General features: G+C 34.3%; 1 protein-coding gene across 1 annotated transcript in view; it reads right to left on the minus strand.

Moving 5' to 3' along the window:
- LOC136029899 (isocitrate dehydrogenase [NAD] subunit beta, mitochondrial-like) overlaps positions 1–18,006 on the minus strand; it is a 152,476-nt gene that overhangs the window by 122,309 nt on the left and 12,161 nt on the right. Inside the window, exons 4-5 of the mRNA XM_065708391.1 lie at positions 11,367–11,548; positions 2,474–2,615 (exon numbers count right to left, since the gene is read on the minus strand). Coding sequence (XP_065564463.1) covers positions 2,474–2,615; positions 11,367–11,548 — 324 coding nt within the window. The remainder of the gene's footprint in view (positions 1–2,473; positions 2,616–11,366; positions 11,549–18,006) is intronic.

The raw sequence follows: 18,006 nt of genomic DNA on the forward strand, positions 1-18,006 counted from the left end.
GGTCGCTCCTTACTACAGTTCGTTACCACGAACTGTTGATCAACTATGAACGACGCGAAGTTTTTTTTTTCTTTCTACCACTGAAAAATTGTATTGGGATAAAAATTAAGATTTTTGTTTACGTAGAACGAGGGAGGCAAGGTCAGAAAAGGGGGGATCGACCAGGGAATTTGTTCAAAGGGCTATGGGGAGCAGTGTTGGTAAAACACAAGGAACTTTTGTGCTCAGTAAATAAACATGACACTAGAAAAAATGTAACAGTGCTGGTCAGGAATGAAAAATATCAAAGTGTCAAAAAGTTTCTGAAAAATGTCAAAATAAAAAAATAGAAAAAAACTCGAAGAGTTGAAAAGGAATAAAACAAAAATAAACCCAAGGCTGGTTTAGTGTTGCCATACAAATTACAGTTAAGTAAAACACAGACTATAAAAAGAAAGCTGAAATTTAGGCTAAAGAGGAGATGGGGTCACTTATTAACATATCAACTCTAAGGGAGCGAAAGTTCTTTTTATTTTTAACTGGAAAATCTTGTTGGTGTAAAATTGGTGATTTTTGTTGAAGCAGAACGAAGGAGGCAAGGTCGAACGCGGAAAAAATTGTCGCAAAAAGGGGTGTTGCTTTGGGGTTTATAGAGGCCAGTGTTGGCAAAATGCAAGAAAATTCTTTTCTCCTTTCCTAATGGGTCGCCAGTTTGACTCTCCAAAGAAGGGAGACATAAGGGACTTTATCCTCACAGAGGATAGTTCCTAGGCATCTTTTTGTATATATGCTCATCATCCCTACTCTTATCCTCTGTTAATCAGTCTTTAGCATGTTATGGGGGTCACCTAATACAATTCATTCAAATGAACTACAACTCCAATAATCAAATACCGATTTCTGTACTTATCGATTTCATATCCTACGATAATAGCGTTGCTACTCATTAACCATGTCTATTTAGATTAAATCAATGTAAGAAAATTAACCACCTCCAGAAAACACACACCTTCAGTCATAAACCGAAACACGAATGATAGGTTCTCATTAGTGTCCTAGGTTTAACTTGATATTTATTGCAACTCAACCCCTCCCTCACACCTTACGTCTTGAAGCAGATTTCCCAAATCAAAGCAACCAAAAATTAACATGAGTAGGGCTGATAGCCCCTATGCCTTCTCAATATCAGAAGACAATTTGCGCTTTACTGAAAACAATATACGCTTGAAATGTTTTCACCTTTCTTATTTTTATAAATGAAAAATTATCAAAACCTTAACGAAGAAAAATCAGAATTATGTCAATATAACTGAAAATCCATGGTCATTTTTTTTTCACTAAAGCACAAATTGTATTCTGGTCTTGAGAAGACATAGGGGCTATTAGCCCTATTTTTAGGGCTAATATTCAGTATATGTCAATTTAGCTGACAATCCACGGTCATTTTTTGTTTTCAGTACAGCGTAAATTGTGTTCTGGTCTTGAGAAGGCATAGGGGCTATCAGCCCTACTCATGTTAATGTTTCCTCGTTTTGAGCTTGACTCGGCTATATATTGTAAGTTCTATTCGTTTTGAATTTCATTTATTTATTGACAGTGACTTGTGGTAGTTTTACGCATGGAAGATTATTTGACTTTATTTTTACTCATACTTGGCTTAATGGAGCTCTTTACTTTTCTTTGAAGAACTTGTTTTGTGGGAAAAAGTTTTTTAAATTAATTATTAAAATAAAGTAGAGGGCAGAGTTGGCAGTAAGTATAAGCAAGTTGAATCCAAAATTTAATTTTTCCCATACCTTTACCATATCAGGTCAGAAAAGACAGATTTAAATAAATGCTAAGTTTTATTAATAAATGAAAATTTTTTTAATAAATGATTTTCTTTTTAATTTGATCTGAAAATTTTTGAAAGACAGGTGAGAGATACTAATCAAGGATACCCCGGATGCAAGAGAGACCAAAACTAGAAACCCACTGTCACTCCATCATATGCTTAGAAAATTATGATTAATTGTTACATCATATTATGATAATTATTACATCAATTATGATAATTATTATATCATATGATTAAGAAAATTATGATTAAAATAAGGTTTTCCGTTTTTAAATGCTAACCACTTCGGAAAAATTCTTCTGGGAAATAATTACCCTTCCACACTAAAATACCGTCAACCCATTCAAACTCCTTACAGCATCCTGGTATTCTTTTTTTTTTGCAGGTTAGGCCCCGTACTCTTGTTTTCTGTCAATACAACGACAAATGAGCAAAGTCATTGGAAGTGTAAATTATAACTGCACAGTGGCGTCGTGGGGGGGGGGCAAAGGGGACAGTTGGCCCCAATAATTCGAAGAAAACATTATATATAGCCAGCGCCCCTTGACTCTCCGAATATAGACTCTTTTTGCCTCACCCCAATAAGAAGTGCTATATCCTGGAACTGCATAAACGAAAAAAAGTTTGGAGCAGGAGAAAAATATATTCGTAGCTCACCTTTACACTTTCATGTTCTAAAGCAGAGTATTCGCCTTCCGTGTTTTCTCGGATAACAACAATATCGATGTTGCTATGTTTATTTTTAACTCCAGGTAGGCTTCGAATATGAACTACGTTTGCAAATAGGTCAAGCTGCCGACTGAAAAGAAAGGAAAAGGCATTATTAGGTAAGGGAACAATGGTTAAAATCTGAACAAAAGGGTGGGTATACGCTTGAAGGAACAAAATGATTATGATTGCAAAAAAAAATCTATTCAATCGATTCAACATTTTTGGGGGAAGAGAGAGGTCTAAACTCCCAGGAGTTGAATATATGTTACTGTGAACGTGTGAAGTCTGGTTAATGTCGACATTCACCAGTGAATGTCGCGAAATCCCTTTTCTCTGCTTGGATTCGATTAGCTTTGCGAATTAGCTTTTTCAGTCTTAAGCAAGATTGGATGGTAAAAGTTTAAGTCAGATTAGATTAGGATTAGGTTGATTTAGGTTAAGTTGGGTTATAAATCTCAGAAATGGGTTAGAACCTAACTCAACCTGGCTTAACCTAACCAGTCACCATCAGGCCTTGCATAAACAGAAAAAGTTGACTGGCAACGCTGACTAAATCCAAGGAGAAAAAAGATATTTCAGACGCTCACCGGTGAATTGTGACATTCACAAATTTCAGAGATTCACGGTAAGATATATACACTCACTATTTCCAAACTACCCTTGGAGGAAGTGCTACAAATTTATCTTAAGGGGGCGAGGAGGTAATAGTCATCTGATTTGCAGTTATAAACATGAAAAATATAACAACATATTTTATAGACGAAATAAAAAAATTAAGAAACTATACAAAACACACTCGTTACAAAATAGTAATTCATAAAATAGTAAATAGTAATTCAGTAATAGTAATAATAAAATAGTAATTCAGTAATAGTAATTCAGCACAAGGCATATAAGCAAGGGGTGCCTAATGGCACCCCTTCATATCCTATCATGAGCTTTGTTTCACGAATAAACTGCAAATGTTATTCTCACATTGATAACTACTTCCTAGCAAAATTAAAACCAATCATAAATAACCTCCAATTGATTATCACAAGCCCATTACAAGCATCAAATCAAAAGGGCTGAACGGTCAACAGGGCAATAACAATTGATTAGCCCAGTTTTTTTAGGAATGTAAAAAAAAAATTCTTACTTTGTACTTGACATTGATAACTTCTTTTGAATGAGTGTTGCAAAATTAAACCTGTCATAAATAATTCCTAACTGATGCACAGAATAAAATAAAATGTCAATAGCCCATTGCGAGTTTCTAATCAAAGAGTAAAATAACCAATGGATTTGACTCAATTTTTTTATAGGAATTTTGAAAATATTCTGCAACTTGTTCCGACACGGCAAACTACTTATTGAAATTCTTACTGCAAAATTAAATACCAACAAGAAAGTATTGCTAAACTATACACTTAATAAATCGCCTAATTGAACATGTTTTAACAGGCTACCACTAACCCACCGCAAGTCACAGCAAAATAACAATCGACTACAACTCACTTTTTTTGCAGGAAAATCTAAGACTATTTCCGCTATTTTAATTTCGTAATTAATTCTGACAACATTAACTTACATAAATACTTATTACAAAATTAAACCCATAATAAATACCCCTAATTGAACACAATATGAAAGGACACCACTAAACCACCACAAGTGAAAGTAAAATGACGATCGACTTTAACTCATTCTTTCTGTAGGAATGTTGAAGAATATCTTCGCAAAAATACTTTGTAATTTGTTCCAAAAATACCAACTTACAGAAATATTTATTGGGAAATTAAACTTATCATTTAATAGCACCTAATTGAACACATGACAAAAGACCGCCACTAGACTGTTGCAGATAATAAAAAAAAGTAGAATATAGACTTTATTTTAATTCAAATTTTTTTTTTAGCAACGAGAAATATCTTTTCACAATTTACGCTTATTTTGAAAACAACTTCCCAGAAACACTATTTGCAAAATTGGGCACATCATAAATAATCACTGCCTTTGACATTCGCCCGTTTACCAACTTACAGAAATATTTATTGGGAATTAAATTTATCATTTAATAACACCTAATTGAACACATTACAAAAGACCGCCACTAGACAGTTGTAGATAATAAAAAAAAGTAGAATATATACTTTATTTTAATTCAACTTTTTTTTAGCAACGAGAAAGATCTTTTCACAATTTACGCTTATTTTGAAGATAACTTCCCAGAAATACTATTTGCAAAATTGGGCACATCATAAATAATCAGTGCCTTTGACATTCGCCCGTTTACCAGGTCCATTTATTTGATTGGCAGAAGTGGACAGATGAAGACCTTTATCAAAAGATAAGAACTTTTTTTCTAATCAAGCTGATGGAATAACCAGTAAACCAACAATTGAAACTTTCTTTAAAGGAGATATTAAAAAGCGAACCTAAGTTTGTTTGCTTTTATAGAATGGAAAAAATACATCAATTATTGGCAGCAAAAGCATTGATAAATTAAAAAATTGACTGTAGCAAGTTGACCCCTGTGTCTTATCCACAAAAACAAAAATGTCATCCGTCAGTGCTGACAATGCTTGATAACAATCTTAGAATATATATATATATATATATATATATATATATATATATATATATATATATATATATATATATATATATATATATATATATATATATATATATATATATATATATATATATATACATATATATATATATATATATATATATATATATATATATATATATATATATATATATATATATATATATATATATAACGAAAAGAGAAACCATCAATGCAACAGCACAAACACATTTAAAAAAAAAAAAAAAAAAAAAAAAAAAAAAAAAAAAAAAAGAGAGATAGAAGGAGAAAAGGGGAAGAGTATTTGTTTTAAATGTTAGCTGATTTAGTGACGATTGAACTAACTACCTCGGCCAACTGCCTCAAAAAATATACCAAATAGCAAAACTAACTTTAATCGCTTTTATAGGAAGGAAATAATCTTAAGAACTGCAATTTTTTAAAAATTATAGGGTGGTTTTAATAAGTCTACTCAATGGTGCAAACCTCCTTTGATAAAAATGTGAGGATAAGCATTTTAAGATGTCAGACGGGACGCTGTAGCCATAAGGCTCGAATGTTTTTATTATTTTTTTTCCAGAGATACTTCATATGGAAGGGGTGGTAGTATAAACTTCGAAGGGCCCGGGGGAGGGGTTGTAACTTATCCCCCGGGGCATATGAGGTTTTTATGGAACAGGCGGTCGTATAAGCTTCGGAGGGGACTCAAATGATTAAAAACTGAAAATTCTAATTCCCTTTTTAAATAGTAAAAAAGATCAGATGGCAAATAGTCCCTCCCCCCTCATGCCCTTCTTCTCCAAATGCATCTGATAAAGATTTTGAGCTAGTCATTTTGTTCAAAATAGACCAAAGATCATAAAAAACTCCGGAATTTACACACACACCCCCCCCCAAAAAAAAAGCAGGGGCAAGTGTTGTAAATTATGCCCGGGGGGCAAATAAGGTTTTTATAGAAGGGTTGGGTGTATAAAAATCGGAGAGGGTTCATTGGATCGAAAATTAAAAGTTCTAGTTTTCTTTTTAAGAGTCAAAAGGGACTGGAGGGCAACTAGCCCCCCCCCCCAGCCGTCTCTTTCCAAAATTCATCCGATCGAATTTTTAGATAGCTATCTTGTTAGAATAAGTTCAAAAATCAGATAACAAAAACTTCGGGGTCGACACAGCCCCCAAAAGCCTGGGGGCAGGTGTAGTAAAGTTATGCCTTGGGGGCACATAAGGTTTTTATACGATGGTTTTAAAATAGTTCAAAGATCAGATAAGACTGACCCCCACTCAAAAAATTATTTAATATTTTATTCCTAAACTTATGGAAGCTGACCCCTGTCCCTCCTTAGCCCAATCTTTCTCCCCCCACCCCCAAAAAAATACCAATAATAAATCATGGGAGCTGACCCCTAGTCCTCCATGGCCCGACCTTCCCCCAAAAAAAAATATATTAACGGTATTTTATTCCAAAAATCATGAGAGCTGACCCCTAGCCTTCCCTCTCTGGCCCGACATCCGACCTACGAAAAAATCTTATTAAAGACATTTATTCTAAAAATCATTAAAGCTGACCCTTGGATCTACCTCCATTAGCCACCCTCCCCCCCCCCCCCAAAAAAAAAGAAACAACTTATTAACGATATTTTATTCCAAAAATCATGGGAACTAACCCCTGGCCCTCCCTACATGGCCCGACTCCCCCCCCCAAACCCGCCTGACCCCCAAAAAAATATATTAACGGTAATTTATTCTAAAAATCATGAGAGCTGACCCCTAGCCCTCCCTCTCTGGCCCGACATCCCGCCCACGAAAAAATTTTATTAGATTAGATATTAGATATAAGATATTTATTCTAAAAATCACTAAAGCTGGCCCTTGGCTCTACCTCCATTAGCCACCCCCTCCAAAAAAAAGAAACAACTTATTAACGATATTTTATTCCAAAAATCGTGGGAACTAACCCCTGGCCCTCCCTACATGGCCCGACTCTCCCCCCCCCAAAAAAAAAAAGAATTAATGATATTTTATTACAAAAAGTCTTGGCAAGAACTAATAAGATTAAATTGAAAATTTGATATATAATTTGAAAATTTGAAAAAAAAACTTAAAACGGACAAAAATATTTTGCTATTGAATTATAAATGAAACCCAAAAAGAACAGAAATAAAATAAACAATCATAGCAAACAAACACACAATAGGTACCAATTTAAATGATATAAATAAATCTTAAACGAGTGAAACTTAGAAAAAAACAAACAACAGATAAATGAATAAATAAATCTTAAAACGAGTAAAGGTAAATTTGAATATGCAAAAAAAAGCTTAAAACGGACAAAAAATATTTTGCAATTGAAGTATTACTGAAACCCAAAAAGAACAGAAATTAAATAAACAATCATAGTAAGCAAACATAGAATAGGTACTAACATAAATGAATAAATAAATCTTAAAACGAGTGAAACTTAAATTGAATATGCAAATCAAACTTGAAACGAATAAAAATCACTAATAACGAGAGCTTGGATATTGCCTCCTTCTCTCTAAGTAAAAGTCTAAAACCTACTCATGGACGTACGTTCACATAGAGGGGCTGATGTAGGGTCAGGTCATAATCTGACGATTGCCAAATTTAAAGACAAACTGGAGAAAAATGTTAAACAAGTACACTATCCAAACATTTTGACTCGGATGAACCACTTCATAGCAGAGTAACAAGAAATTTCGTGATCGAACTTTCAAATAGATTAAAATCTATTCCCATGCCAGAAAATCCAGACCAAGAAGAACTGTGGGAAGCCACGAACAACTACTTCTATATGGCGGCGACAGAAATATTGGGGTACAAGAAACGCCCTAAAGACCAACGGCTCGCTGACCAGACTTGGAATCTAATAAGAGAGAGGAAACTCATAAGACAGACCCCTCTTCAAAGCCAAACACCAGGCCGTTTAATCTTGAAAACGCAAGCTACCACGATACCACAAGCTACAGCGTTAAACGCAAGCTACCGCGATACAAAGCCGTAAAGAAGAGCACAAGGAATGACCAACAACAGAAGAAGAGAATCGTTGCATTCGAGAATAATTGTCTTCGAAGAATTTTAAATATTCATTGGTCAGACAGAATCACAAATGAAAAAGTCCGTAACCTTGCCAACCAGCCTCTGTTGACTGATACCATTAGAGCTTGGAGGTAGAAATACTTAGGTCATGTTCTCCAAATGCAGGACACTCAGATCTCAGAAGCCACTTTACATTGGCACCCAAAAGGAAGTCAAAGACAGAAAAACCTCGGAACACTTTGCGACAAACATCCCAGTCTGATCTGCACAGCATCCACGCTTCTCTTCAACCTGATTGGGAGGACACATATACAGCTGACCAATTCAGAAAAGATTGGCGAAGTCTCGTAGATGCCCTGGGAGCCTCTGGCGGCACAGGCGGATCTAAGGCTAAGGTTCCAGGGTGGTTCAAATCAAAAATAATTTGACTACAATCAACAGTTTGGAAACTGCCCCCTTCTCTAACTCTAAAAGTCTAAAGTCTACTGCGTCATTTGTGATTCATTGAAAACCAATTATGTTCTCTTTTCCGGCTATTGCAGCACTGAAAACGAAAATTAAAGTGAAATAAGATCTAGAACTGATGATCTTTAAGCAATTAATATCATTAAATATCAAATATTCAGTTTATTTTAATTCTACTTTCTAAGACTATTCAAGATACATACAGTTTTCAGTAAAACGCCAATGACGCAGTAATGACTTTTACAGTGACAGAAGTAGTGATTTGTGTTCGCTTCAAGATTGATTTGCATATTCAACCTAATTTTCAGACGTTTTAAGATTTATTAATTCATTTATATTAGTACCCACCGTATGTTTGTTTGCTATGATTGTTTATTTAATTTCTGTTCATTTGGGTTTCCTTTATACTTCAATAGCAAAATATTTTTGTTCCTTTTAAGCTTGTTTTGAATATTCAAATAAAGCTATACTCGTTTTAACTTTTATTTATGCATTTATATTAGTACTGTTGTATGTTTTTTTTTGCTATGATTGTTTATCTAATTTTTGTTCGATTCGGGTTTCATTTTCGTTCGATTCCTTAGAAGCTGGTCATTTTGAGTTTGAGTTATTGTAGGTTTCTATTTCTTCTGAACTTAAGTTTAGTATGGCCTTGCCTTTACTTTTCTTGGAAAAACTTTTTTTTGAAAGTTTTTTTTATTAATCCCTTAAAAAAGGTGGGGGTAAGCCTATATGTTGGGAACTTTAGCTGGTTAAATGACATTCAGAGTAATTATTGTAAATATCTCAAAAAATACATCATCGCAGAGCAAAACTTGCTTCATTTTACTTTTATAAGAAGGAGAAAATTTTATAAACTTTATTTTTGGAAAATTATAAATAAGTATTCTCAACAACACTTAGCAAAAATGAGGGGAAAAACAATATAAGGCATCCTTAAAAAAAAGGAGGGATGTATGTTGTAAACATTAATCGATTGAATAACAATTGGACTATTTATTATAAATCCTAGGAAAAACAATACATAATCAAAAGAAAAACTTACTTTATGCTTTTAAAAGAAGAAGAAAATTTTACGAACTGTATTTTTGGAAAATTATAGGGGTGGCATTAACAATCCTTCTCATAGGTGAAAATATTCCTTGATATAAATGTGGGGGGAAAACATTACAGGATATCCCTAAAGAAGGAGATGCTGAAAACATCAGCCAATTCAATAATAATTGGACGAATTGTTGTAAATCCCATAAAAGAAAATGTATCATCCAAAAGCAAAGCTTACGTTATTTGCTTTTTAAAAGAGGGTATATGGGCTGTAAAGTATTTCGTAATCTTATGAACCTCATATTTGGAAAATCATGGAGATGGCTTTGACAAATTTTCTCCGCAAAACAAGAATTAATTTTGTTGGCACGTACAAACACCCTTTAAAAGAAATATATGGAAAAACATTACAAGACAACCAAAAAAGAGAGAGTATTTGTTGTAAATATTAGTCGATTGAATGACAACTGGACAAATTATTGTAGATCCTTCAAAATACACATCAAACAGCAAAACTAAGTTTGTTTACTTTTACAGGACGGGGAAAGTTTATCCATTACATTTAATTAAAACACTTTATAGAGACTATAATTATGGTCTAAATGTAATGTAACGGTAAAATTCTATATGTAATGTAACAGTAAATATGTAACGGTAAAATTCTGCAATCTGCAATAACAGCAAAATACATAATAGAGACTGCGGTGACAAGTTCCTCCGCCACGGCTATTCCCTAAAAAACTGACAGAATTTCAAAGAATTATTGCACTTTGACTTTAAAACCAAGTTGATGGAATTTGGTTGTAAAGACACTTTTTTGCCGAGTTTCAAAGTAGTTTGTTTTTATACTTAATCAGTTTTATATAGGTTTATATAATTTAATTAGTTTTATATAGTAAATATGAGAAGTACATCACTTTATTGGAATGAATTATGAATTTTTTTTTATGTTTTTCTAAGCAGATTTTCAATTCTCTCTGAAGGAAAATATGATAAACGAAAAGTTGCACATTTGCACCTACAAATCTACATTTTTGATGTAAAAGATCTCTTCCACGCTTTAAAAGGAATAATCTGGTTCCAAAACGAAATCTTTGCCCCTCCCCCTCCATGCAGTAAACCGCATAAAATTCCAATTTTTGTGAGTGGTAAAACATGTTCACTATTAGATTTTTAAAAATAGTCGGGAGCTCAAAATAACATTTTGTTCCATAGCTGAACCCCTCCTAAAAAAACAGTCTTACAAACAGTCCTAAAAATCAAATTCCTGGGTGTAAATTCGCGGGCAAAGAGACTTTCTTCTATATGCCTTAGGTACCACAAAAATTTAATGTAAAGGCAGGAAGATATTTCTTAATGTATAGTCAGGGATGGTTCTAAAAAAATTAGGAGTTTTATCTGCAAATCAGGTGCATACCCACGAACCTATTTCCAGGGAGGGTTGACAAAAGAGCAAAAACCGGCGAATTATATGAAAATATTGGAAACTATGAGGGAATATCAATTCTTTTGAAGGGGGAGGGGAAGATACAGCACTGAATTCCCTTCCTTCTCCCAGCGTACGTGCCTAGTTAAAAACCAAAACATTTTGTTCGGGTTTTCCCCAAAATTACAATAGAAAAGATTCTCGGTTAGATCTTGGGGGGATTTTCTCACCCTCCCCAGTGTGCAAGAGGGAGCATATACATGTTTAATTGTTACCGTAGCTTCATATTAATTGTTTGAGCTTCTCCGGTTCGACTGTAGTCAGGAGAAGCTAGGATTCCTTTTAAACATATCCCATTGCGAAGTATGGATGCAGCAACATCGTCTAACGGAACGCTTAAAGAGCTATGAACTTCACTTAAAAAATACTGCTCAAAGTTGACTGGGACACCAGCCGCCTGGAAAAAAATGTTTCAGTCAATTTATTCTATTTTGAAATTAAAAAAGAAGAAGAAGAAAAGAGGAAGGTTTTGTTTTCTTACTTTGATAGGATGAGGAGAAATTTATCAATTACATTTAACTAAAACTTAGATATTAATTTTCCTGACACTTGTGATGATTTCTTATCTCGGGTAATCGATTTTTTTTTACTCGAACTTCAAAGAGCATTAATATGTCATGCCCCCCCCCCCTAGGAGCAACCTAGTTAAGGGCGAACCCTAGTCCATAGTAGCTGTTGTTGTTTTTTTCAAATGTAAGACATTTGTTTCTAGCTGTAACTAAAATTTGTTCGAGTCTTGCTGCTTTCATATTAGTATCACGCCTTTTGTATTGTTACTATTTCTTTTATATTATTACCAGCTCTTTTACGCAAAAAATCAATTACTTTTTTTGCAGCCTTAAAAAAGCAGCCCACTACGGGCAGTATATTTTGAAATTAGAAAAAAAAACTAGAATGAAGAACAAGAAAAGAGGAGCTTGTGCAAAATCATGAAACTGAAATACTTCAATAAGAATTATTCCTATTTAGCTTCGGTATCATCCGTACAAATGGGAGGAATACGGATAAATTCCCCCTTCGTTTGGTAAAAAGGACCCCATCCTTTTCTCTCTTTGAGAAACTATTAAATAAAATCAAAATATAGTTTTATTTCAAATATTTGAAACGAAATTAAAATGAATAAAAAAATTAGGTGAAGTTCTCAAATAAAACAGTTAACGTTAGGGAGAAAAAAGCTTACACATATACTAGGGCTAACAGGAATCCGAATATTTTTGCTTGAATTTCGGAAAACTTAAATCAACATGAAAAAAAAACAAAAAGAAAAAAATATATTAAACAGTTGAGACACAAAAAAAACATAAAAAAAAAACATACAAAAAAACGAAAAACGAAAGAAACTCACATCTTATAAACTACAGTTTTATGTTTAAAATACAGTTTTATGTTATAAGATTCTATTCTTGGGCCAACCCTCTTCCTCATCTATGTGAACAATGTTTGCTGTGGATTGTGTCACAAATCTTACTCTCAGAGTACGTCGGTGTTCACACCTGATAGTCAAGAAGAATTAATAGCATTTGCAGATGACACTACTTTAGGTGCAGCAGCTCCGGATGAATCATCCCTTATTCTAAAGCTTCAAGCAATGACTGAGAAAATACTCTTTTGGTTTGACATAAATCAACTAACTTTGAATGTAAATTAAATAAAAAAAACAAGTTTTTTCAACTGAAAGTAAGGAGTGACATCAAAACTTAAAACGCACAGAAATTACTTCGTATATGAAAGAGGCTGCTTCCTCATCAACGCCCCGCTCTTTACGCTAAAGTTTGACTCTTTCTCTCAATTCTTCTTTCTAAAACAGTAAAAAACTTTAGCGTAAAGAGCGGGGCGTTGATGAGGAAGCAGCCTCTTTCATATACGAAGTAATTTCTGTGCGTTTTAAGTTTTGATGTCACTCCTTACTTTCAGTTGAAAAAACTTGTTTTTTTTATTTAATTTCTGAACGTTTTTGAATCAATGCATGTTTTGATTTTGGCTCTCCGCAGAGGAATAATCAAAACGAAATTTGCATATTTTTTTTTGGCTCAATGACTTTCTCATAATTTTGATCGAATGATTTTGAGAAAAAAAGAGCGGGGGACGAAGCCTAGTTGCCCCCCGATTTTTTGGTTAATTAAAAAGGCAACTAGAACTTTTAATTTTTTACGAATCTTTTTATTGGTAAAAGATTTACGTAACTTATAAATTAGCTTACGTAAAGAACTTTTGTATTCTCATGTTTTTATTACATATATGAGGGGATTCGCCCCATCGTCAGTACCTCGCTCTTTACACTAAAGCTTAAATTTTATCCCAATTCATTAAGAATGACCCCCTGAATCACAAAAGCCGTAGAATAAGTAGTTGAAATTACCGAAAATACTTTAGCGTAAAGAGCGAGATATTAGAAGGAGGTGAGCCCCTCATATGGGTAATAATTTCTGTTTGTTTTAAGTTTTATTGCTGTTCCTTACTTCCAGCTGAAAAAGCTTTTTCACTTTTATTTTTTAATTGTTTTTTTTTAAATAATGCTAGTAAATCCTGCTCTCCCTTCATGGAAATTTTCTTCTCCCATTACAAATTCTCGAAGGAAAGTTCCCCCAGCATATCCCCCTCTTCTCAACCCCTCCCCCAAACCGAAAAAATCCTCCTGAAAACGCCTGTATACTTCCCAATAACCATTACTATATGTAAGCACAGGTCAAAGTTTGTAACTTGTTGCCCCTCCCACGGGGACTGTGGGGGAGTATGTCGTCCCCAAAGACATAGTTGTAAGGTTTTCGACTACGCTGAATAAAATGGCTATCTCAGAATTTTGATCCGTTGACTTTGGGAAAATAATTAGCGTGGGAGGGGGCCTAGGTGCCCTCCAATTTTTTTGGTCACTTAAAAAGGGCACTAGAACTTTTCATTTCCGTTAGAATGAGCCCTCTTGCAACATTCTAGGACAACTGGGTCGATACGATCACCCCTGGGAAAAAAAAAAAAAACAAAAAAACAAATAAACACGCATCCGTGATCTGCCTTCTGGCAAAAAATGCAAAATTCCACATTTTTGTAGATAGGAGCTCGAAACTTCTACAGTAGGGTTCTCTGATACGCTGAATCTGATGGTGTGATTTTCGTTAAGATTCTATGACTTTTAGGGGGCGTTTCCCCCTATTTTCTAAAATAACGCAAGTTTTCTCAGGCTCGTAACTTTTGATGGGTAAGACTAAACTTGATGAAACTTATATATTTAAAACCAGCATTAAAATGCGATTCTTTTGATGTAGCTATTGGTATCAAAATTCCATTTTTTAGAGTTTTGGTTACTATTGAGCCGGGTCGCTCCTTACTACAGTTCGTTACCACGAACTGTTTGAAAAAGTCCTGCCTTCTTATTTTTTCTCGTAAAGGTGTGAGCTGCCCCACAATTACTGAGCTTCATACACCAAGAGGCTCCATAAGTCGTCCGCCGGATCGATATGTGCGATTCCTGGGAGTTCTTTTGGATGAAAATTTATCATTTAAGTGACATGTTCAAATAATAAGAGTGAAAATTTCCCGTGGACTTGGGATCATCCGAAAATTAAAGCGTTTATTTCCTTTCCTTATCCTCCGTCTTTTATACTTTTCTCTGATTTACCCTTATATATGTTACTGTTCGTCTGTGTGGATGTCCACATTTCCCTCGGTACTTGCTCCTATTCACAATCTTTATGAGAAAGCGGCAAGAATTCTCCAGTCGGCTACACACTCCTCTTGACTTCCTCAAAATTAAAGATATTTATATTTTATCTCTATCTTCGTTGGCATTTCAATACTTCCAGGGAGATCTCCCATGTTGTTTTTCGGGACTGCTTAAACTAGTAGGGGAAGTAGCTAGTCCCTCGGTTCGTTCAGACTTCGGCCTGGCTGTGACTGTGGGGCATGCTTGGAACTTGATTCCCGCTGAGATCCGGCAGTCAAGAACACTTGGCTCCTTTAAGAGACAGACGAAAAGTTTCTTATTAAAGGCTTCTTATTAAATGTTTCTTATAGTTTATTTATTATTTTTCTTTCTTTTTTGGGTTGTTGTTTTGTTGGTGGTGTATCCTCGGTGACGCGAGAATTTTAATTTGTATTTTATTGTCGGGTGATGTGAGGGACTGCCGGTGAGTTCATTTCTTTTCCTTACATATTTATATTTAGATGTTGGTTAGTATGTTTATGACAAGTTTTATGATTCTTTATTTATTGTATGCCGTTTCCCAAATAACGGGCCATTGAGCCCTTTGGGATAATGTTTTTGTTATTGTTATTTTATGAAAATAAATAGAACTTGAACTAGAAACAACTGCTACATTAAAGTGTGTATAGCAACTTTTCAACTCAATACAGGACTCAGAGATCATCCCGAAAGACTGGCGTAGAGGAGTGATTCTACCACTGTGGAATAGAAAAGGTTCCAGGAAGGAGTGCAAGAACTGGAGAGGGATAACACTACTCTTGGTATCAGGCAATCTCTTTTCTATCGTTTTATTGCAGCGATGTTTTGCACACCTTCGACGACATCGCAGAGTAGAGCAGGCTGGTTTTATGCCTGGACGATCAACGACAGAGCAGATATTCTCAATAAGACAAATCATCGAGAAGGCAAACGAGTTCCACCACCAGGCTATTACTGCTTATGTCAATTTCAAGGCAGCATTCGACTCAGTTGATCAAGTTTCTCTACGAAATATCCTTCCTAATACTGGCCTCCCGTCAAGATACGTCCGCCTACTCAGGGCCAAGCATCAAGAGACTGAGAGCTGTCTGCGAATGAATAGTAGACGTAGTGCGTTCTTCCCAGTAAGAACAGTAGTCAGGCAAGGTTGTTCAGTTGCTCCTGAGCTATTTTGATGTGTTATTGACAATGTTATGAGTTGCACAACCCGGAAGTTGAGCTTTGGACTCAAGTACGGGAATGGAGTTGTCACTGATTGTGACTTTGCTGATGACATAGCACTAGTCACAAACTCCAAGTCACAGCTGCTCATAGCTCTAAACACGAACCTGGGTGTTACCAGGACATCACTATCCATTAACTGGAAGAATACGAAAGTCATGGCAGTACAGCCAAAGTCTGCCGCCGACAATTCTAATTACTTGGCTGCCGGAATCCAAATCGAAGTAGTTGACCGCTTGGTTCTACCTTATCATTGGATGGCTTAAATTAATTATAGTCAAAATAGGCCAAAAGTCTTTTAATAGTATTATATATGAAAAACTGAATGCTTTTTTTTCATTTGCCAATCTGGCGGAAGTGCGTTGACTTCTCAAATCAGCATTAACATTCCCCTAATTTATTTCATTTTGCATTCAGTAAGTTCCAACTTTTTTGGGCTGAGTATCCAAACTTTCTTTATTTATTATTAGAACTGCACGAGGCACTGGCTTGTTGTCTTGGATTTTCATTGAAAATGCCCTCTCCGTAGATTTTGAAAATACATCTTAAACTATCATGAATAATATATAATCGGCAATCTCCCTCATTTCTATTTTTGCCTAACCCTCTAGAGATATCTTTTTTTTATATTTATGATCTCTTTTAATATTTTATGTTGTTGGAGCCTTTTTTCTAAATTGTGTTATTTCTATGTCTATTTTCTATGATTATTTTATGTTGTTGGAGCCTATTTTCTTATATTTTGTTATGCCTATTTTCTATGGGTCGTTTTATATTGTTGGAGCATGTTTCCTAAATTTTGTTGTTTCTGTCTATTTTCTGTGATTATTTTATGTCGTTGGAGCCTATTTTCTAAATTTTGTTTTTTCTATGTTTCTATGCGTATTTTCTATGATCATTCTATACTGTTGGAGCCTTTTTTTAATTTTTTTGTTTTTATGTCTATTTTCTATGATTATTTTATGTTGTTGGAGCCTATTTTCTAAATCTTGTTATGTGTTGCCAACATAAAATCTTCAACAAGACCATTAAATACTCTTGTTGAAGATTATAACAAGCGTATTGAATTAAAGTATTTAACAAGTATATTTAATTTAAGTATTTAACAAGAGTACTTCTTATAGATATAGGAACAACAAAATTTAGAAAACAGGTTCCAACAATATAAAATATTAAAAGAAATCAAAAATATAAAAAAAAATCTTTAAAGGGTTAAGTAAAAATAGAGATGAGGGAAATTGCCGACATTTTCTTTCTTTTTCGGGGTATTGCCTCTAGTATTTTAGTAAAAACTATACTCTTATTAGGATTTAAAAGCTGTTTTTTTTTATTGTTTCTTTAATTTTTGCGACAAACAAAGAAGAAATGGTAGAAATTAAAGACAATTCAGTTGAGAATGCGTATTTCAAATAAAATGATTTGTAAAACTACTGTAAATTACAAAACTATTGTAAATGCTATTCTCATTATTATTTTGGCACTTTAATATAATAGCTAATTAATCAAATTGAGCTAAATACAACTTAACTAAAATATAAATATTAATAAAACTAATAATATTCATTAAAATTAATAAATTACAATTAATTATGATGGTGTGCGCGCAACTAAACCCTTTTGCAACTGAACACCTAGTAACTGAATACTCGTGCAACTGAACCCCATTTAACTGAACCCCGTGCAACTCACGCCATTTAACTGAACCCCCATGCAACTCAATTACATTTAACTGAACCCCCGTATAACTGAATCCCCGTGCAACTGAACCCTCGTGTAACTGAAACCCCGTGCAACTGAACCCTCGTGTAACTGAATTCTCGTGCAACTGAACCTCCAGACTTAGTTTTCCACTGATCTACAAAAATGAGGCATTATACTGGGGTAAAACATAAGTATCTTTCCATATTCAACCTTGTTGGAATTATTTGTTTTTTGTCTTAGAAGTCTTAGTAAACATC

This window comes from Artemia franciscana, chromosome 8 (genome assembly GCF_032884065.1).
Source record: "Artemia franciscana chromosome 8, ASM3288406v1, whole genome shotgun sequence".
NCBI classification, from domain to species: domain Eukaryota; kingdom Metazoa; phylum Arthropoda; class Branchiopoda; order Anostraca; family Artemiidae; genus Artemia; species Artemia franciscana.